This window comes from Phocoena phocoena, chromosome 9 (assembly GCF_963924675.1).
Source record: "Phocoena phocoena chromosome 9, mPhoPho1.1, whole genome shotgun sequence".
Classification (NCBI taxonomy): Eukaryota; Metazoa; Chordata; class Mammalia; order Artiodactyla; family Phocoenidae; genus Phocoena; species Phocoena phocoena.
In genome coordinates this window covers 9,218,507-9,240,432 of record NC_089227.1, presented here as the reverse complement: position 1 = coordinate 9,240,432, position 21,926 = coordinate 9,218,507, and the positions used below count along the sequence as shown (strand labels likewise).

At 42.5% G+C, this 21,926-nt stretch overlaps 1 protein-coding gene and 1 non-coding gene across 3 annotated transcripts; both read right to left on the bottom strand.

Moving 5' to 3' along the window:
- Window positions 1–1,168: 1,168 nt before the first annotated feature.
- Window positions 1,169–12,092, bottom strand: H2AZ2 (H2A.Z variant histone 2). 2 transcript variants are annotated; one of them, XM_065883748.1, is made up of 5 exons: window positions 11,988–12,092; window positions 7,886–7,963; window positions 5,311–5,424; window positions 2,632–2,761; window positions 1,169–1,497 (listed from the first exon to the last, which is right to left on the bottom strand). In XM_065883748.1, exons 1-5 carry the CDS (start codon window positions 11,988–11,990, stop codon window positions 1,436–1,438), a joined length of 387 nt encoding a protein of 128 aa, XP_065739820.1. In that variant the 5' UTR covers window positions 11,991–12,092; the 3' UTR covers window positions 1,169–1,435. The 2 variants fall into 2 exon arrangements, with proteins under 2 accessions (XP_065739820.1, XP_065739821.1); XM_065883749.1 differs by lacking the exon at window positions 2,632–2,761 and having other exon boundaries at window positions 1,196–1,497; window positions 11,988–12,041.
- Window positions 12,093–21,526: 9,434 nt separating this feature from the next.
- LOC136128651 (U6 spliceosomal RNA) lies at window positions 21,527–21,633 on the bottom strand. The gene has a single exon (XR_010656237.1). It is a non-coding gene; the product is annotated as a U6 spliceosomal RNA (small nuclear RNA).
- Window positions 21,634–21,926: the final 293 nt, after the last annotated feature.

Genomic DNA, 21,926 nt, shown 5'->3' with positions numbered 1-21,926 from the left:
TCTGGATCCTGATTCAAACAAACCAACCGTAAAATTACGAAACAATCAGAAATCTGAATACTGACTGGGTATTTGTTATTATAAAATGTGTTAGCTGTCTTAAGACAATGGTATTGTGGTTATGGTCTAAAAAGTACCCCATCTTTAGAGACACATGCTTAAGTATGTGGACATAAAAATAAATCATGCCTGGAATGGGATTCAAACCAATCAACTGGGATGAGGGTTCAGGTTGGGGATACAAGTAAAACAAAACTGACCACAGGATAACTGCTGAAGTTGCAGGATGAGTACACAGGGGTTCATTATACTATTCTCTTTATTTTTGAAAATTTCCATAATAAAATAAGTTTTTAAAAATGAGAGTTTTGTTTTGATACTGTTGTATTATAAAACATTAAAGAATTTCCATTTTTAATGAAGACTTCCAGACTTCCAGAAAAATATAATTTTCTGATGGACCGTTAACTGATACATTAACTTAAATCTTACAAGTTACTTAGAAACTGACAAACAAAAATAATTTTTAAAATATTGTACAAATTACTGAATGTTACTGTATCAATAAAAGATCACTAAAAGCTGGAATTTTAAGCCAAAAGCAGACAACTTTGATCATCTTAACTTCAATTCTAGGTAAGGGTGTGGGCTCTGGAGTCAGCCAAATCTAGGTTTATATCCTAGTTCTGCCCTTTTCTATCTATGAGATAAATGTTTTCTGGCAAGCCATTTAACTTCTGTGAGCCTCAGGTTCTACATCTTTAAAATGGGGGTAAAAAAATTTCTTCATCAATAAAGCGCTTAGCACAGGGCTTGCCACATAGTAAGTGCTCATTAAATAAATCCACTATCCTATTTGATCAATTCTAAATGCATGTTTTCATACTCTAACATCTCTGAAATTGGGATGCATCTCATAATTGATGGCATATTATGGTTTAATTGGCAGTTTTTTCCTTTAGTGGTATGTAAAATAATTGGTGCCTACTACTAACAGGTAGCAGCCAAGATTCAATATAATATGGTATCAATCATGATAGAAGGAGATTCCCAATTTCTGTTTTAAGATTTTTCTGAATATATAACCAATTTGAAATTTAAAAAATTTTGAAGTATGAGCAAAATATTTTCAACACAGCACAAACAGAACGGTTTAGAGACAAATTACTTTTTTAAAAAATGGTTTATCAATTCCATTTTTGTATAAAACACATGGGAGAAACCTAGCCAATCAACACACAACTGTTGCCACATGAAAAGATATTTTTATCAAACTTCGAGTCTAAGAACATACAAATGTTTCTTTTTCATGTCTACAGTAATTGTCTATGCTTTTCCACTTAACTGTTTTAAAAATTCCACATATCCCCATTATTTCTTCTGTCCCAGTTACAGTACAATGACGGGGAGGAAGAAGGTTGGTTAGAACAACTCTCTAAGCAGTTTTCTGCTGTCCCTTCTTTCCAATCAGAGACTTGTGGATGTGAGGGATCACACCTAGAATGAAATGAAAAGAAACAGTATTAGTAGAAAAACTTTAAGCTGGCTGAGAGGCATGTGGGATCTTTAGTTCCCCAAGCAGGGATTGAACCCGTGCCCCCTGGAAGCATGGAGTCTTAACCACTGGACTGCCAGGGAAGTCCCTAAACTGGCTATATCTTACCACTTTAGGGCTTCAACCCCAAAAAGCAATTATATAAAGAATGAGGACCTCCCTGGTGGTACAGTGGTTAAGCATCCGCCTGCCAATGCGGGGGACATGGGTTCAAGCCCTGATCCGGGAAGATCCCACATGCCGCAGAGCAACTAAGCCCGTGTGCCACAACTACTGAGTCTGCACTCTAGAGCCTGCGAGCCACAACTACTGAAGCCTATGTGCCTAGAGCCTGTGCTCTGCAACAAGAGAAGCCACTGCAATGAGAAGCCCGCGCACCGCAACGAAGAGTAGCCCCCACTCGCTGCAACTAGAGAAAGCCCACAAGCAGCAACAAAGACCAAATGCAGCCAAAAGTAATTAATTTAAAAAACAAACAAAAAGGCTTTTAAAAAAGGAAGAAATTTAGTTAAGTCCCCTTTCACATTCTGATTCTGTTAAAGTATCTATACCAAGGGGTCCCCGTCTCGGGGTCTGGGAAACCCCCTCTAAAACTGTATGTAAAATGGTGTGATTTTATGTGCTTTTTTGAGAGAAGAGTAACCACAGCTTTCAAGAGGTTCTCCAAATGTGATCCAAAAAGTATTAAGAACCAATTTATATCTCACCTTCACTGATCCTGACTCATTCAATTATCTCAGCTCTGATTTTCAAGAGCATATTAAGCAATTTCTCAAGATCATTTTTCAAACAGTTTAAAGGATATGGGAAATATTTTAAACACCAGGTTTTAAGTCTCACATATGAAATTTAGATGAAGAACTTGCTAAGATAAAAATAGCGTTGTATATGGCTACAAAGAGAAGAGATATGTATTCAGATCATAATGAGAAGTCTGGAATTGTCGGACTTAACCCTTTTGGAACTTAAGTCTCTATGCTCTCTAGCTGGTGATGCACATGTATCGGACCATCTATCTGAATTATCTATTAGTTAGGCCAGTTAACCATCTAGGCTGAAGAGGAAAGAATACATACCACCCCCAGCTATGGTAGCCTTGATAAGAGAATCCAACTCTTCATCACCACGGATTGCAAGCTGCAAGTGGCGCGGAGTGATCCGCTTAACTTTGAGATCCTTGGAAGCATTACCTGCCAGCTCCAGCACCTACAAAGCATCCGGTGAGATAGCACATCAAACAAGGGTGAAGTGTTTAAGGATTCAGTTTAGGCCTGCAATTATAGCTAAAAAGATCACTACAGCATCTACACACAAAACACACAAGATACATATATAAACCAACACTAAATTTTTTCCAAATTTCTGTAATGCTTTTATAGAACTCTTATTACTTCATTTGGTCCTTTTTTTTTTTTTTTTTTTTTACGGTACGCCGGCCTCTCACTGTTGTGGCCTCTCCCGTTGCGGAGCACAGGCTCCAGACGCGCAGGCCTGATCAGCGGCCGTGGCTCACGGGCCCAGCCGCTCCGCGGCATGTGGGATCTTCCCGGACCGGGGCACGAACCCGCGTCCCCTGCATCGGCAGGCGGACTCTCAACCACTGCGCCACCAGGGAAGCCCCATTTGGTCCTTTTATATTCGTTCTCTGCAAGAGAACTAGAACCTTGAGCAAAAATCTACTTCTATAGAAAGAAAAAAGACAAGAGATGATATCCCTTAGCCAAGAATCTATTCAATAAACGTGAACATCTGGAAATACACGTCACTACGCCCGCGTCTATTTCTCCACGGCCCTTGACAGCTGGCATTTACTGCCTAGCACTTGTAGAAACATTTTAAAATATAATTTAAAATAATTTCTTATTCAGAGTTTTTAACATCACTGGGCCCTATAATCTGTAGGCAATTAGCTAGAAGCCCTTTATTCTATGAGGGCAATTTTCAACTAGAGAAATTTCAAAGTCCCAGTTGGCCATAGAATTGCATTTTTCTTTCCTTTTCTTTTCTGCCTCCACAGACTGTACTGGCATTATAAAACCTTTGATGGAAGTAACACAAAAATAACTCCACAGAACCTCCTCACTTAAACAGAGTGGTGGGAAGCCTCAGTGTACATCCGAAGCAATCAGCGTGCTTTAAAAACCACCAGTACCCTCTACTCCATTCTCCCTTGCAACCTTCACTGGTCTGGGGTGAGGCCTGGCACCAGTATCTTTTGAAAGCTTCATAAGTGATCCTAGTGTGAAGCCAACATTGAAAAGTGATTACCCCGAACTTAGATTTCAGTATTTTCTTTACCTCTATTATTGACTAAAACCCCAAAATTAAATATTTGGAAAATACACATTGACTGCATATGTATGTATGTATGTATATGATTATTGTTTAATCTTAAACTAAAAAATCATAAAGTTCCTAAGAATATAGATAATGGGAGTTTAGATGGGACTTGAAAATCTGAACCAGAAGCCTATGCCTCTACATGAGTGCACAAAATGCATACCTTTCTGAAAAGTCTGCAGGTAAACAAATAAAAACTGGTATAAGAGTGATAAAGCAGAAAGGCTCTTAACTAGTACCAATACAAAAACATTACCAACTCAAAATCCCTGCTTGTGACATAGTGAAGTTGAAACTATCAATGTTAAATCTCCAATAGGAAAATAAATGACTTGGTAAGGTTAATGAAATGACAGCAGTGATAATTAACACACAGGTTAAAGCTAAATCTTTCAACCTAGCTCCCAACCACATCTTTCTCAAGTAGGAAGCTTCCCCATTTCTATTAGGTTGGCTATCTCTATCAGTTGACTTGCTTGTTACTCAACTTACTTCCCTTGCTTGGAATGTAGTTGAAGGAGTTTCATGGCTTCCCTTTTGTTTTCCTTAGGAGGGATTAGAATGGAGGAAGTGGTAGTCCATGACCTAAGAATTAAGAACTCTTAAAAAAAAAAAAAAAAAAAAAAGAACTCTTGCCCAATTAACTTATCTTCCTGAAAAGTCAAACTGAGTAAGATACAGCATTTTATGCATACAACCGTGCACAGAATCAGAAGGTTGCTTAGGTCTTTTACCAAATTTTGTTATCATAATATAGTTGTGATATTTAAAAAATATGTATCATCACACTGCCAAGACTTCACCCCACCTCAAATCTTTATTAACCAAGAGTTATGCTGGGGCTTCCCTGGTGGCGCAGTGATTGAGAGTCTGCCTGCCGATGCAGGGGACACGGGTTCATGCCCCGGTCCAGGAGGATCCCACATGCTGTGGAGCGGCTGGGCCCGTGAGCCATGGCCGCTGAGCCTGCACGTCCGGAGCCTGTGCTCCGCAACGGGAGAGGCCACAACAGTGAGAGGCCCGTGTACTGCAAAAAAAATAAATAAAAATTTAAAAAAGAGTTATGCTGTAAAAAAAAAAAGTTATGCTGTAACTTCACAAATATCACCTATCGATCATATACGTATTTCAGAGTTCATTTAATTAGTAGTATGGTATTTAAATTATTTTACACTTGTCACGTCACTTAAAAATATGGATTATTGACCCTTACTTAACTTTAAAAAAGAGCACACCAAAGTTCTATTTGACACTGGTACTAGGTAATAGGCTGATAAGATACATCTAAAGCCGCTATATTAAAAGAAACTAACAAGAGTTTGTCTTTTTTATTTCAAACCAATATTCCATGGGTTTTAGCCATTTATGTCCAAGACACCTCTAGGATTCCCATGTATAACATTTCCCCCACTAACCTCAGCAGTGAGGTACTCCAGAATCGCGGCACTGTACACTGCAGCAGTGGCACCGACCCTTCCGTGACTTGTGGTGCGAGTCTTCAAATGTCTGTGGATGCGGCCCACAGGAAACTGAAAGAGACCATCCAAATGGGAAGCACTGAAGTCTTATCACACTACTGAATGTAATCAAAGGCTGAATAATAGGAGTAAAGCATGAACTAAAAACCAACACCATTCTCCCATTGTGACCCTTTCTTTCTACTTTCTGAGAACAGGCACTTTCTCACCTCCAAAGTCCCCTAATCCCACTTGTCTGTGCCTTTGACTAACCCCACTCCCAACTGTCTTAAGGACCTTCCTTACGCTGTTACTGCTCCATCATTCAACAGCTCCAATTGCTTCCTTTTTGCTGGCTCCTTTCCTTCTGCACACTTCACTTAAAATGTCTCCACGTGTCTACAGCAACTGCCTCCAGTTACAGTCTAGACATCTCCTTTCCAAAGGCAAGATTTAAAAGCAAACCCTGAAACCCCTTTCTTGTCACCCATTTTCTCCCAATCCAACCCTGGCTTCTGTTAAACACCATTCTGAAAGACGAGCAGTAACATTTTAACTACCAAAATCTACTTGCCAGCAAAATCTACTTCCAGATTGCATCCTTAAAGAGAAAAGGCATGATTGTTTTGTTTACATCCTTCCCTAATTCTAAGCTCCCCAAGACCAGGATCCATGTCTTACTCCCTTCTGCATCCTCAGTAACCGCATGTTATGTCGTCTGACACAGAGGACCTCAAAAACCATTTCTTCTCGGCTTCCCTGGTGGCGCAGTGGTTAAGAATCCACCTGCCAATGCAGGGGACATGGGTTCGAGCCCCAGTCCTGGAAGATCCCACATACCGCGGAGTGGCTAGGCCCGTGCACCACAACTACTGAGCTTGCGCTCTGGAGCCTGTGCTCCGCAACGGGAGAGGCCGCAACAGTGAGAGGCCCGTGCACTGCGATGAAGAGTGGCCCCCGCTCTCCGCAACTGGAGAAAGCCCTCGCACAGAAACGAAGACCCAACACAGCCAAAAATAAATAAATAAATTTATTTAAAAACAAAAAAACAAAACCATTTCTTCTTAGGCTGAAGCAATTACATAGTTCTAATACTAACTCTGACTACTCCTCAGTCTTTTCATTCTTTGACTCAAATACCATATCAAATATGGTACGGGGTCCACCAATGCCTTTTTGATCCTTTCTCATGCTCGACTTAGGAAACTTATCCACAGCACAAGCTGCCAATTTTACGTAAGTGACCTTAAATTTCTAATTCTTTTGATCACCTCTCTTGGAAAGCTAGACTCAAATCTACAACTTTTGGACATTTTCATATGGATGTTTTGGTGGAACTTCAAAACGACTGCAGTTAAATTTATTATTTCATAACTTGCCCCTACTACAAACTCTTCTGCTCCTTAGGGTCTAAGCCTTAGAGAAACTTCTCTTTGACCGTCCTCTCAATCCCATACCCCTCCTCCCATTTTTGGGGAGCATACACAAGCCTTCTATTCTTTTCCATCCTACTCAAGTTCAAGTATGTTATTACCTTATTCCTAAACCACTGCAATAGTCTGTATCTGTCTTCCATCTCCCACTTCAAGGTAAGGACACTTCAAATAAATTCTAATTGAGATTTGCATGATGTTCTAAAATACAGAACGTACCCACCAAGTACAAGTTCTCGCCCCCCCTTCCTTCAGTACCATCCAGATCATGTCATCCTCTTCCTCAAAAACTTTCAATGGCTCACTACTGTCAAGAAGATAAAAATCCTAACCTTATAGTCTGGACTTCAAACTTTCCTGTTTAAAAAGTATCTCTTACATGTAGGGAATAATTCTTACTCATCCAGAAAATTCTGAGTTTGTGGATTAAAGCTGCAACAATTTAAATATACGAAATTTGAAACCATTTAGGGCTTTGAGTATATCACTGAGTCTACACTTGAAGGTATTGGGGAAAGATTCACAGGACTAGTGGACAGTTCATTATTCTCTCATCCTGAAAGCCGATGTACCATGACAAACACTCTTTAAAATAAAAGCCACAGCATACTCACTTCAATCTGATACAATTTATAAAAGAACTAGGAACATAATTACAATCTAGAAATAATAGATTTTAAGAGAGCAAAATCACCAAATTCATTTAAGATCTTTTCATAACTTGTCCTTGTTTAGAAGAAGAGAATACAAATTATATACAAGGGAGTTGCAGGACTTCCGTGGTGGTCCAGTGGCTAAGGCTCTGCACTCTCAGTGCAGGGGGCCCGGGTTCAATCCTTTGTCAGGGAACTGGATCCCACATGCCGCAACTAAGAGTTTGCATACCACAACTAAAAAAGATCCCGTGTGCCGCAACTAAGACCTGGCGCAGCCAAACAAATAAATAAATAAGGCAGTTGCTTTGTGGTTTATATTTTGACCAATTAATCTCATTATCAAAGGCCAGTAGTACAAGTACACTTTTGTAATTAAAGAAACACCTATGAGTCATGAATTATAACAGTAAAGAAAATAATGAATTACAACAGCATGGATGTTACCTGTAACCCAGCTCTCTGTGAGCGAGACACTGCCTTAGCCTTGGCCTTCCCACTGTCCTTTCCAGCTTTGCCTCCAGCCTAGGTGGAAAAAATTCCAGATGAAGAATCGAAAATGCTATTTCAAAACTATTTAGGACTACAAATAAACTTACCTACAAAACAGAAGTACAGTTACAGATGTAGAAAATAAACTTATGGTCCCAGGGGGTAAGGCCGGGGGAGGGATAAATTGGAGGATTGGGATTGACATATACACACTATTATATATAAAACAGAGAACTAATAAGGACCTACTATATAGCACAGAAAACTCTACTCAATACTCTGTAATGGCCTATATGGGAAAACAATCTAAAAAAGAGTGGATATATGTATATGTATAGCAGATTCACTTTGCTGTACACCTGAAACTAACACAACATTGTAAATCAACTATACCCCAATAAAAATTAAAAAAAAAAATTAAACTTAGGAAATAAAATTTCTTCTAGTTTTACTTTAGGTAGTTAAAAAAATCTAGGTGATCTTCAATTTTAAATATACATGTGTTACAGCTCCATTTATTTTATTTTTTAATAATTTTATTTGTCCCACAACTGATGATGTTCATTTTTTTCTTTGGCTGCACCTTGCGGCATGTGGAACTTCCTCGACCAGGGATTGAACCTGCACCCTCTGCAGTGGAAGTGGAGAGTCTTAACCACTGGACCATCAGGGAAGTCCACCATTTATTAATTTATATAGAAACAAGGTCAAACCTTAAATACTTTTTAAAAATGAGATTTCTAAAAATTTGAACATATTTTTCAAATTTCAGACTGAAGAATCTTCAAGTCAATATAACTCTCATGCTAGAAGTATTTCATAATAAAATAATTTTAAAAAATGTCACTGTGTATCATTTCCACAGAAATATTCAGAACTTAGCTCTATGGGGAGAAAAAAAAGCATCTTAAAAAAAATTAAACAGAGAATTACTCTATGATCTAGCAATTACACTTCTAGGCACATACCTAAGGAATTGGGAACAGGGACTCAAACAGATATTTTCTATACTATTTGCTATTTTGTTTATATCAGTATTATAAACAATAGCTAAAAAGCAGAAACAACCTAAATGTCTACCATGGAAAAATGAATAAACAAAATCGTGGTATATACACACAATAGAATAGTATTCAGCTGTAAAAAGGAAGGAAATTCTGATACATGCTACAACATGGGTAAACCTTGAAGACATTATGCTAAGTGAAATAAGCAAAAGGACAAATATGTATGATTCCACTTACATGAGGTACCTAGTCAAAATCATAGGAACAAAAAGCAGAATGGTGGTCACCAGAGGCTGGGGAAAGGGGCAGAATGGAGAGTTACTATTTAATGGGTACAGAGTTTCAATTTGGGAAGATAAAAAAGTTCTGGAGATGACTGGCAGTACACTTAAAAATGGCAAAAGGGTCAACTGTTACGTGTATTTTACAAAAAAAAAAAGGGACATATAAACTTATTCTTAAGGGGTTAAACAAATACTACTTTCAACTGATAAAGAAATATTTCTCAAATAACATGAATGGTCACAAACAGGACACAGTATATAAATGCAATGGGGTATTATGCAGCCCTTTCAACAAATGAGTTACAGATATGTGCTGATAAGGAACAACTCACAAAACATATTTGTGTAAAAGGCAAGGTATATGCAAGTGCAGTGAGCTTTTGTTTACATAAAGTGGAGTACTGTAGACTGTGTGTACATATACATTTCTAGAAGGTCACACAATACATCAGAAAAGTTATCTGCCTCTAGGGATGGAATACTAAGGATCTGACTTGAGAGGGAAACCAATATTCTCTTTTGGGCTGTTTGATTTTACTACTTAAATCTATTATTTCTTCTCTGTTAAAAGAAAAATTAGTTAAATAAATCAGTTTACATGATTGGCTAGTTGTTTGAGGATGTTTTTGAAGCAGAGGTTAAGCTTTGAAATAGCATATTCCCTTTGTCCCTTTGTAATGGTTTCCTTAAAATACTTTTTAGGCTAAAAATCCCCCCCCATGTTTATCTCCCAAAACCATATGGGGGAGTAGCCATATATTCTCACTTCTTCTTCAAATAAATCTTTTCAGCTCTATTTGCCCTGCTGTAAATACATTAAAAAAACCTCTCAGTTGGTGCATGAGTCTAAAACTATAATCACTGTCTATGACAATTATGAAATTAGTAGTTATCCATTAAAAACTACCAACTGCAGGGCTTCCCTGGTGGTGCAGTGGTTGAGAGTCCGCCTGTCGATGCAGGGGACACGGGTTCGTGCCCTGGTCCGGGAAGATCCCACATGCCGCGGAGCGGCTGGGCCCGTGAGCCGTGGCCGCTGAGCCTGCGCGTCCGGAGCCTGTGCTCCGCAACGGGAGAGGCCACAGCAGTGAGAGGCCGGCGTACCGCAAAAAAACCCAAAAAACAAAAAACAAAAACAACAAACAAAAAAAAACTACCAACTGCAAAACTTCCCAGGCTTCCCAATTTACTGCTCTTAAGCAATTTTATCACTTCAAATCCATCATACTTGCTATTTAACCTATTTGCTTTTTAAGGAAGTAGACATAAAATCAGTTTTTTTTTTTTAAATCTCAGTGTTAGGACTTCCCTGGTGGTGCAGTGATTAAGAATCCGCCTGCCAATGCAGGGGACACAGGTTTGAGCCCTAGTCCGGGAAGATCCCACATACCACGGAGCAACTAAGCCCGTGCGCCACAACTACTGAGTCCACATGCCACAACTACTGAAGCCCGCGTGCCTAGAGCCCGAGCACCGCAACAAAGAGTAGCCCCCGCTCGCCGCAACTAGAGAATGCCTGCGCACAGCAACGAAGACCCAACGCAGCCAAAAATAAATAAATTAAAAAAAAATTTTTTTTTTAAAAATCTCTAAGCTAAATGACTATTTCCGTGGTTTCCGGATACATTTCTCATACTTAACAAAAACAAAGTCTTATGGAATCAAACTTGTGCGAATATAAAATTGTAAAGTAAATAATTTCTTTTCACAACCCCCTCAAACTCTGTATATACAACCTCCAATTTCACACATTCATTTTAATATGTCTGATGACTGATTGAGAAACAACATACAAGCACCATAAAATTTTTGATTCTAAGAGCTGTGTTAGTATTAACCTGGGTTAAGAATCTCGGTAGAAAATACGCCTATGGAGCCAGCTGGAGCGTATTTCATTCAGGAAAAGTTGAAAACTGGATGCCAAGAAACTTGCATACTAGTTCAACAGATACATGCTCACGTCCCCTCAAGTTTAGAATTCTCAAAACAAGAATGACAACTCCACGCCTCCTGTATTTTTAGCTTATGCGATCGTGCATGTATTTTTAGCTGCTGGTAAAAGGGACAGCCAATATGTGGCAGGTCGCTAGAAATTAAATGAGTGACCCCTTCGAAACCAGCAAGGACCAGGAGAATCATCCGCTTGAGGAAATCAGTTTACAGACAGATCTAATCTGTGCCTGAGTCGGCCGGCGGAAGCGCTTCCGTTAACTGCACAACTACAAGTCAGAAACGGGGGTGCGACCATCCATAAGGTCGAAGCCAGGTCTAAGACGCCATAACGTCACAATAACCATAATTTCTGTTTGTGGTTCAGCCCCGGGCAGGGCTGTCTCCGTAGGGCGCTCGGGCGGACACTGCTCGTCGCCTCGGCGTCGCTGCTTCGCTCCCGCGCGGGGCACGGCCACCCTCCAGCGCCTCTCCCTGCCAACTTCACAAGGGGCCAAGTTCCCTCCACTCGCGTTTCTAAAAACCGCACTTTTTTTTTTTTTTACCGACGCACAATTCAGGAGTCAAAGTCGGTGGCAGGGGCAGCGGAGGTGCTGCAGAGCAGCCAGGGTTGTCCCGCTCAGGGCCACCCGGCCTCGGCCCGCACACCTCAGTTCGGGCCGGCGCCGCGGCGGGCGAGGCCGGGACCGCGGGGAACCCCACCGCCTGACGCCAGCCCAGCCGTCGTAGTCGCCTGACGCCCGCCCGCCTGACGCCTCAACAGGTAGCGGCGCCGCCCGGCCATCGCCACCCACCCGGCCGCCCCGCAGACTTCACCATGGTCTCGGCCGCTCCCGCCCTCGGTCCCGCCGAGCCACCGCCGCCAACGCTCGCGCAGCACCGACCGCCGCCGCCGCCACCGCCGCCGCCGGAGCCCGGACAATAACCGGGGCCCGCCTCGCACCACCCCGGCCAATGCCCGCTCGCCTTGCTCGTTTGAACCCCGGCGACCGCCCAATTGCGCGCCTCCTTCTAACCAAACCCCGCCCCCAGCACCTCCTCCCTAACGGCTGTTTGTTTTTGCACACGGCACGCGGAGGCGGAGCCTCCGACCCCAACACAGACGCGCCTGTGCGCGACCGGGGGCGGAGCCAAACGCCACTCTCCGCCTTTCTCCAAGGCCCGAGCGTGACGAACGGAGATACTGACCAATGAGAGCGGAGAGCTGGCGGAAGTCAGCCAGTAAGAACATCGCCCGCGAGCAAGGAAGGCAGGCCTGCGGGAACGACAGCGGGATTAGCCAATAGGTGGAAAAATTGGTGGTGGCTTTGGCTTTCCCGCCCTTTCTCAGCATCGGCTCTGGGCTTTCTGAGACCTGTTTGGGAAGGAGAGGGTTGCTGTCGTTGATTCTGCTGGCTGCTTTTCACAGATTCCGAGGGTTTCTCCGTGCTAATGGGAACTCCCTCCGCGGCGGGCACAGTTTCCAGGCCTGGCAGCCCTTCTCAGCGCCTTCCCGCTGGCGTTAGGTTAGCCGCCCAACCTAAAGGAAAGAAAGTCGGAAATGGGGTCGGCGTCCCCGCTCCCGCTGCGAAGTTGAGGGACGGGCGCGAAGGAGGGCTTGTCTGCCCATGGCCGCTCCCCCCGGCTGCCCTCCCCCCTCCCCAGGCGGCGTGCGGGCCCGGTTGTCCCCGGGACGGCACGCCCGCGGTCGCCGGGGCCCAGGCCCGGGCTTGGGGCCAGTTCTCACCCGCTGCAGTTTGAAACCTTTGCTTCTTTTCACAGTTGTCTGCACTGACCGCGCCGGGCAGCGTTGCAGGTGCGCGGAGCCGTCCGTCCCCGCGGAGATTTGGTTCTGGCGGGATTTCCCCAGGCGGGCATTTCAGAAGTAACACCAGGTGGGCAGATGCTGTCCCAAAGTGAGATTTCTCCTTCGTTTGACACGGGGGACCCTGAGTCTTTAAGGAAATGTAACTTGAGTTCGAGGAGAGGAAGGGGCTGAGCTTCTAAGTAAGAGTTTGGAAAAATGCGAGTGAAGGTGTAGACGAGCGTGAAGAAGGAGGGGCCTGTCAAGGTGGAGGTAGAGAGCAGTGTGCCCAGATGAATGGAAAACCTGACAAGTAGGTGGAAGAGTTAGGAGTTAATTCAGTAATCAGTAACCATTGTTAATTGCTGCCCCTCCTTTCCTGTTTCTGGCCTGAGTGACTGGCATTACACGTCTGCCAAGGCATCCACCTGTGAGTTCACCGTCAAACAGTCACCGAGTGATTTGTTGGCACTGTTTGGAGGCGCTGTGCTGGGTATTGGGGATTCAGGGGTTGGCAAAATAGACCTGTCCCTGCCCTAACGGTCCTTGACAGCAGGGGTCAGATGTTACAGAAGTAAACAGGCAAATGTGTGAATTACAAGAAATGCAAGTGCGTGGAAGGGAAGAAACAGTGCTTTGAGAGAAGCAGAGTAAATGGAATTTAGAAAGGGTGTAATTTAGCAGTGTTCCACGAAGAAAGAGCAAGTATAAAGGCTCTTGAAGTGAGAAAGACTTGTCCCTTGTGAAGGGACTTAAAGTAGGCTAGTTTGGCTGCTGTAATTCTGACCAGATCCCTCTACTTCCTGAATATCAAATCTGGCTTTTTTTATTTGCTGTGTGTATTGCCACTGATTCAGTTTAGCCTTTGTCATTTTTCTCCTGGATCAGTGCAAAAACCTGTTAACTAATGTCCTATTCTCTTCCTCCTTCATTGCACCCTCCACTCTTTCTAAAATACAATTCTTACTATATTTTCCTTTAACCTCACTGACTTGAGAACAAAATTCAAACCCTTAGCATGGTATAGAAAGCCCTACCTTTTTCTGGCCCCTGCTTATCTTATGTTTTGTTGCTTCTCCCTACCACCCCTGAAACTCCATCTTGCCTTTGCACATGCCTTTGCTTGAAACAGTCCTCAGTCTCAGCTTCTCCCTGGCTAACTTTTAATTATCTTTCAAGGGCCACCCCAGACATCACTTTCTTCAGTATGTCTTCCTTGACACCCCTGATTTGGATTAAGTGCCCTGTATGACCCAGTGTATTCTACTGTCATCAGTCCTTGTCATGCTGAACTGTGTTGGTCTCCCTTGGCGCACGGAACTCTTTTTTTAGGTTGTCATTGTTTGCTTGGTACAGTACCTAGTACCATGAAAATGTCACTTGGCTAATGAAAAGAAAGAATAGGGGGCTTCCCTGGTGGCGCAGTGGTTGAGAGTCCGCCTGCCGATGCAGGGGACGTGGGTTCGTGCCCCGGTCCGGGAAGATCCCACATGCCGCGGAGCGGCTGGGCCCGTGAGCCATGGCCGCTGAGCCTGCGCATCCGGAGCCTGTGCTCCGCAACGGGAGAGGCCACAACAGTGAGAGGCCCACATATCGCCAAAAAAAAAAAAAAGAATAGGAACTCATGTTTAGGCCACTTAGATAGGCAGTGTGGTCTGTGGAAAGACTTGAGTTTGAATCCAGACTCCTTTACTTACTAGTTGTGTGATCTGGGTGAGGGATTTAATATTATCTATTTTGTCATTTGTAAAACTGAAAATAGCAATACCTATTTTACAGGTTGTGACCGAGCACTAATTCAATAATGTATGAGAAAGTATTTACCACTGTACCTAGCGTGTAATAAATACCCAATAAATGTTAACTTCTTTCCTTAACAGGAAATTCATTTTCTCACTTGCCACTCTCTACCCCTTAGCCTTCGTGTCATTGATTCAAATTTTGATGAAAATGGAGTCAGACTGACAGAAACTGGTTCTCATCACAGACAATAGTAATCCCTTTAGTGATTTATACATCTTGTTTAGAGATGAATGAAATATATTGAGGCCCACAGACTGAAGGAAAATGGATGGAAGATTTCTGGCATCTGTAAACAGAAAAACTGCCTATTAACTGTTTTATAAAGCAAGTGTGTTAGGGAATAAAGTCTCATTTACAGTGAACTAGGTTGCAAAGAAGGCAGCTCATAAGGAGCACATCTAACCAGAGAATCTTAGGTACTAGCATCTATAAATTATAAATACTAAACATTAACAAATGATTCGGCTTTGCTGGATTCAACCCAGTAAGATACAGTGGAATGGTTCTCGTAGTGTGGTCCCTAGGCAGCAGCAGCAGCACCACCTAGAACTTGTTAGAAATGCAGATTCTGACCCCCAGCCACACCTACTGAATCAGAAAGTGGGGTGGGGCTCATCAAGCCCTGCAGGGGATTCTGGTGCACACTAAAATGTGAGAACCACCAGTATAGTACATGTAACATATATAGTATATAGTATAGTATAAGCTATGGTACAGAGTTCCAATGCCCTTTTCAAAACGGAGGCACTTATTCCTTCAGCTCCTGGGAGTGTTGGCTGATCATTGCCCGGTAGTCTCTTCCCAGGAATTGTACTCAGCCAGAAGGAGCTGCATCACCCAAGGTTAACCCCTTTTCAGCGGGCAGCCTACTTCCAACGACTGGTGGAAGTGGGGTAACTGCACAGCTGCTTTGCCTTAATTTGGGACAACTCTGAAGGGCCATTCCAGCTCCAGAATTTTCTGTGTGATTAACACCAGTGCTTGAACTGTATGGCAGTTCAACTTCTCCCTCTACTTAATCCTGCTTCCTTCAATTTCTTATAGTAATGTTGCCAAGAGTATTACTGTGGAATCACAGTAAACTTCTTGAAGGCAGTTAGAGTCTGCTGGGAAGCCTGATCTAAGACGATGGCTTTTCTCTGCAAAAATTTAGTCACTTTTTGATAGGGCAGTATATTCACATGTACAAAAATTTAAAGGTACAAAGGCTGAACAGTGAAAAGACCTTCTCCAGTTATCCATTTTACCTATGCATAGGCAGCCAGTGTTGTCAGTATAGTAGAAGTATTTTAGCCTTTAGAGAGGAGAGCCTTAAATGATTACATAGTTTTTGCGGTGCACGGGCCTCTCACTGTTGTGGCCTCTCCCGTTGCGGAGCACAGGCTCTGGACGCGCAGGCTCAGCAGCCATGGGTCACGGGCCCAGCCGCTCCGCGGCATGTGGGATCTTCCTGGACCAGGGCACGAACCCGCGTCCCCAGCATCGGCAGGCGGACTCTCAACCACTGCGCCACCAGGGAAGCCCTAATTCCAGGAGTTTTTAATCCCTGTGTTCAGTTTTAAATTTCCCTTTAACACTGCAGTACTCCCCCTAAATATTATAAAGCCTTTAAGAGACAGAAATTTTCTGCTAGTCAGTCTAGTAAAGGACAGTCAAATTCTTTTTATTTTTTAAAACATCCCTGCTCTTCCCTGGTGGTCCAGTGGGTAAGACTCCGAGCTCCCATTGCAGGGAGCCCGGGTTCAATCCCTGGTTGGGGAACTAGATCCCACATGCATGCTGCAACTAAGAGTCCGCACGCCGCAACTAAGAAAGTCCACATGCTGCAGCGAAGATCCATTGTGCCTCAACTAAGACCCGGTGCCGCCAAAAATAAATAAATAAATATTGAAAAGAAAAAAAATCTTGGAGGTTTATGCCAGATCCCAGCGGCTGGGCAGCTATTTCCATGAGCCAGAACCTGCCAGGTTCTAATGAGGTCAATCAGGATGCAGTATCCACCTACTTACTACATTCAGCTTTGTGATTCTGAGGCTGGGACTCTGCAAACATTTCTGCTTTGCCTTCTGCTTCCCTGCTAGGCTTTGCCAGTAGGGAGCACTAGAGGGAAACTCCAAGAGTGGAGGAGGGAGAAGGGACTTTTTTTTTTTTTTTTTTTTTTGGGACTTTTTCCTTTCTGTGTGCTTTCTGTTCCTCCGAGCATCATCACCCAGCCAATGCTTCTTTACTCTGGCAGCAGCAGTTCCTTTGGTAGGAGCAGCTAAATCAGCTTTTCTAACATTTGTGAAACCAGCCTCATTGCTCCCTCCCCCTTGACGAGCAACCAGCCAGCTCCTTCCTTAGAGGTTTGAGTTCTTCCTAGCTTCACAGGGCCCTTCCTCTAGGTTTCTAAGGTTTTCCCTTTGTTTCTTCAAGGTAACTGCTATTTGTTAACCTCTATGACACCTTAGAGTTCTCTTTTCACCCTTTAACAGTTAACTTTGTATTCAGTTACCAATACTTTGTTAGTTCTCTCTGTTCAAATAACTGGTGTTTTCTGCAACCTGAATGGACCTTGACTGATAAGCCTATGATATATATATTTCCAGTTTTTTATTATGGAAAGTTTTAAACATATACAAAGTAAAAATAGTAAAATGAACCTGATGTTCCCTTCACACAACTGTAATGATCATCAACTCATGGCCACTTTTGTTTTATTTTACATTCATATATACATCTGCCTCTCCCCTCACTGGATTATGTTGAAGCAAATCCAAAGTAAAGGAAAGGGGCAGCAAATATTTTTACAGGAAAATAGTTTCCTTACAAAAACCTTGGGTCATCTTGAATTTGTGCAATGTGCATGCATTGCTTACCTAAACAAGACAAAAAAGAAGAGCAAACAAAAAGCAAGCAGAATGAAGAAAAAAAGATTAGAGAGAAAAATAAATGAAATAGAGAAGAAAAACAATAGGAAAAAAATTAATGAAATCAAAAGTTGGTTCTTTGTAAAAAAAAAAAAGTTGGTTCTTTGTAAAGTTCAACAAAATTGACAAATCTTTAGACTGAACAAGAAAAAAAGAAGATTCAAATTACTAAGAAGTTAAAGGGGAAATCACTACTGACCTTACAGAAATAAAAAGGACTATCAGGGAGTACTTTTGAACAATTGTGTGCCAGCAAATTAAATAACCTAGATGAAATGGGCAAATTCCTAGAAAGATATAATAAACTACCAAAACTGACTCAAGAAAAAAATAGAAAATCTGATAGACCTATGACAAGTAAATTGAAATAGTGACTTAAAATCTTCCTACAAAGAAAAGCCCAGTCTTCACTGTTGAATTCTATCAGATATTTAAAAAAGAATTAATACCAATCCATCACAAACTCTTCCAAAAAATAGAAGGGTACATTTCCCCATTCATTATATAATGCCAGTGTTACTCTAATACCAAAATGAGACAAAGATACAACAACAAAAATCCCACTGGCCAATATCCTTTTAATCCAATCAATATGCCATATTAATAGAATAACGGGCAAAGACCACATGATCCTCTCAATGGAGGCAGGAAAAGCATATAACAAAATGCAACACTCTTCATCAAAAAAACATTCAACAGCTAGGATTAGAAGGGAACTTCTTTAACCTGATATATGTCAGCTGAAAAACCCACAGCTAATATCATACTTAACAGTAAAAGAATACTCACTCCTGAGTTCCGGAACAACATGAGGATGTCTACTCTTGCCACTTTTATTTAACATTGTACTGGAGCTTCTAGTAAGGGCAATTAGGCAAGAAAAAGAAAGAAAAGGCATCCAGATTGGAAAGGAAAAAGTTATCTCTTCACAGATGACATGATCTTGTATATATGGAAAATCTTAAGGAATCCACTAAAAAAGCTATTGAGGGACTTCCCTGGTGGTCCAGTGGTTAAGACGTCGCCTTCCAATGCAGAGGGTGTGGGTTCGATCCCTGGTTGGGGAGCTAGGGTCCCACATGCCTTGCGGCCAAAAGACCAAAACATAAAACAAGCAATATTGTAACAAATTCAATAAGACTTTAAAAATGGTCCACATCAAAAGAAAAAACTTGGGGGCTTCCCTGGTGGCACAGTGGTTGAGAGTCTGCCTGCTGATGCAGGGGACACAGGTTCATGCCCCGGTCCCAGAAGATCCCGCATGCCTCAGAGCAACTAAGCCTGTGCGCCACAACTGCTGAGCCTGTGCTCTAGAGCCCGTGAGCCACAACAACTGAGCCTGTGTGCCACTACTAGTGAAGCCCATGCACCTACAGCCTGTGCTCCACAACAAGAGAAGCCACCGCAGTGAGAAGCCCGCACACCACAACGAAGAGTAGCCCCCACTTGACACAACTGGAGAAAGCCCACGTGCAGCAAGGAAGACCCAAAAGAGCCAAAAATGAATAAAAATTAAAAAGAAAAGCTTAAAAAAAAAAAAGTCAATTGTGGGACTTCCCTCGTGGTTCAGTGGTGAAGAATCCACCTTACAATGCAAGGGACGCAGATTCGATCCCTGGTCAGGGAACTAAGATCCCACATGCCATGGGGCAACTAAGACCACGCGCCACGACTACTGAGCTCTCACGCCTCAACTAGAGAGCCTGTGTGCCATAGACTACAGAGCCCACGTGCTCTGGAGCCTGCACACCACAACTAGAGAGAAACCCACACGCCACAGTGAAAGATCCCGCATTCCTCAACGAAGATCCCACATGCCACAACTAAGACCCAACGTGCCAAAATAAGTAAAATAAAAAAAAAATAATAAAACTTTAAAAAAGTCAATTATATTCCATATATTAGCAATGAATAAACTGAAAAGCACTTCCATTTATGATAGTATCTAAAAGAATAAAGTACTTGGGAGTAAATTTCACAAAAGAAGCACAAGACATACTTTGAAAACTACAAAACATTGGTGAAAAAAATTAAAGATCTAACCAGAATCTCAGCTTGCTTCTTTGTACTCATTGACAAAACCATCCTAAAATTCATATGGGAATGTAAGAGAGCAAGAATAGGCAAAATAATCTTGAAAAAGAATGAAGTTGGAGGACCTAATATTTCTCGATTTTAAAACTCATCTCTGCTTATTTTCATAAAAATATTACCTTTTAATAAATCAAAGTCTTGGGCAAATGCTAAATCTTGGACAAATGGGACACTGAGACAACAGACAAAAATGGGACTGTCTAGAACAAACACTACCTGTGGGAAGGTTGGGGATGGATGGAGACAGTTAAGAACAAGACTTCTCAATTTCCTTTTCCTTTTCTTTTGATTTTGAAATATGTAAACGTCTATTTTAACAGTTAAAGAGAGGGCTTCCCTGGTGGCGCAGTGGTTAAGAATCCACCTGCCAATGCAGGGGACGTGGGTTCGATCCCTGGCCCAGGAAGATCCCACATGCCGCAGAGCAACGAAGCCCGTGCGCCACAACTACTGAGCCTGAGCTCTAGAGCCTGCAAGACACAACTACTGAGCCCACGTGCCACAACCACCGAAGCCTGCGCGCCTAGAGCCCATGCTCCACAACAAGAGAAGCCACCGCAATGAGAAGCCCACGCACCACAACGAAGAGTAGCCCCCACTCGCTGCAACTAGAGAAAGGCTGCGCGCAGCAACGAAGACCCAACACGGCCAAAAATAAATTAAAAAAAAAAAGTTACAGAGAAAAGCAAGAGATAAAATAGTGTATAGAATGCCATCTGGGGCTTCCCTGGTGGCACAGTGGTTGAGAGTCCACCTGCCAATGCAGGGGACACGGGTTCGTGCCCCGGTCCAGGAGGATCCCACATGCCGAGGATCCCACATGCTGCGGAGCGGCTGGGCCCGTGAGCCATGGCCGCTGAGCCTGCGCGTCCGGAGCCTGTGCTCTGCGATGGGAGAGGTCACAACAGTGAGAGGCCTGCGTACCGCAAAAAAAAAAAAAAAAAAAGAATGCCATCTGTTTATTAAAAACAAAACAATCCACCTGTCTATAGTTTCTTCTTATTTTAAAAAATGTTTATTTATTTATTTGGTTGCATCAGGTCTTAGTTGCGGCACACAGGATCTTTGGTGCGGCATGTGGGCTCAGTAGTTGTGGTGCTCGCGGGCTTAGTTGCCCCGCAGCATGTGGGATCTTAGTTCCCCAACCAGGGATGGAACCTGTTTCCCCTGCATTGGAAGGTGGATTCTTAACCACTGGACCACCAGGGAAGTCCCTATAGTTTTTTTTTTTAAAACATCTTTATTGGAGTATAATTGCTTTACATTGTTGTATTAGTTGCTGCTGTATAACAAAGTGAATCAGCTGTACATATACATATATCCCCATATCTCCTCCCTCTTGCGTCTCCCACCCTCCCTATCCCAGCCCTCTAGGTGGACACAAAGCACTGAGCTGATCTCCCTGTGCTATGCAGCTGCTTCCCACTAGCTATCTATTTTACATTTGGTAGTATATATAAGTCTATGCCACTCTCTCACTTCTTCCCAGTTTACCCTTCCCCCTCCCCATGTCCTCAAGTTCATTCTCTACGTCTGCGTCTTTATTCCTGTCCTGCCCCTAGGTTCTTCAGAACCTTTTTTTTTTTTTTTAGATACCGTATATATGTGTTAGCATACGGTATTTATTTTTCACTTTCTGACTTACTTCACTCTGTATGAAAGTCTCTAGGTCCATCCACCTCACTACAAATAACTCAATTTCATTTCTTTTTATGGATGAGTAATATTCCGTTGTATATATGTGCCACATCTTCTTTACCCATTCAAAAAATATGGAATGCTTCACAAATTTGCGTATCATCCTTGCGCAGGGACCATGCTAATCTTCTCTGTATTGTTCCAATTTTAATATATGTGCTGCCTAAGTGAGCATCCTATAGTTTCGTTTTAAACAATATTCTGAGGCTCCTCAAATTTGACTTGTAGTCAGTGAAAAGACAAAAAGTATAAGAAATTCTCATGTTATTCCAAGTAAAAAGTTTCTCAGCTTGCTGTAAAAGAAAGGGTTAGGATTATAGTATGTAATAGTTTAACACAGACATTTGGTCAAAAATGAGTAAGAAATATAAATTCTATTTTTTATTTATTTCTATAAAACCTATGGCTATCTTTTGGGTAGGTTCCTAGAAATGGAATTGCTGGATCAAAGGGTAACTTCTTAGGTAA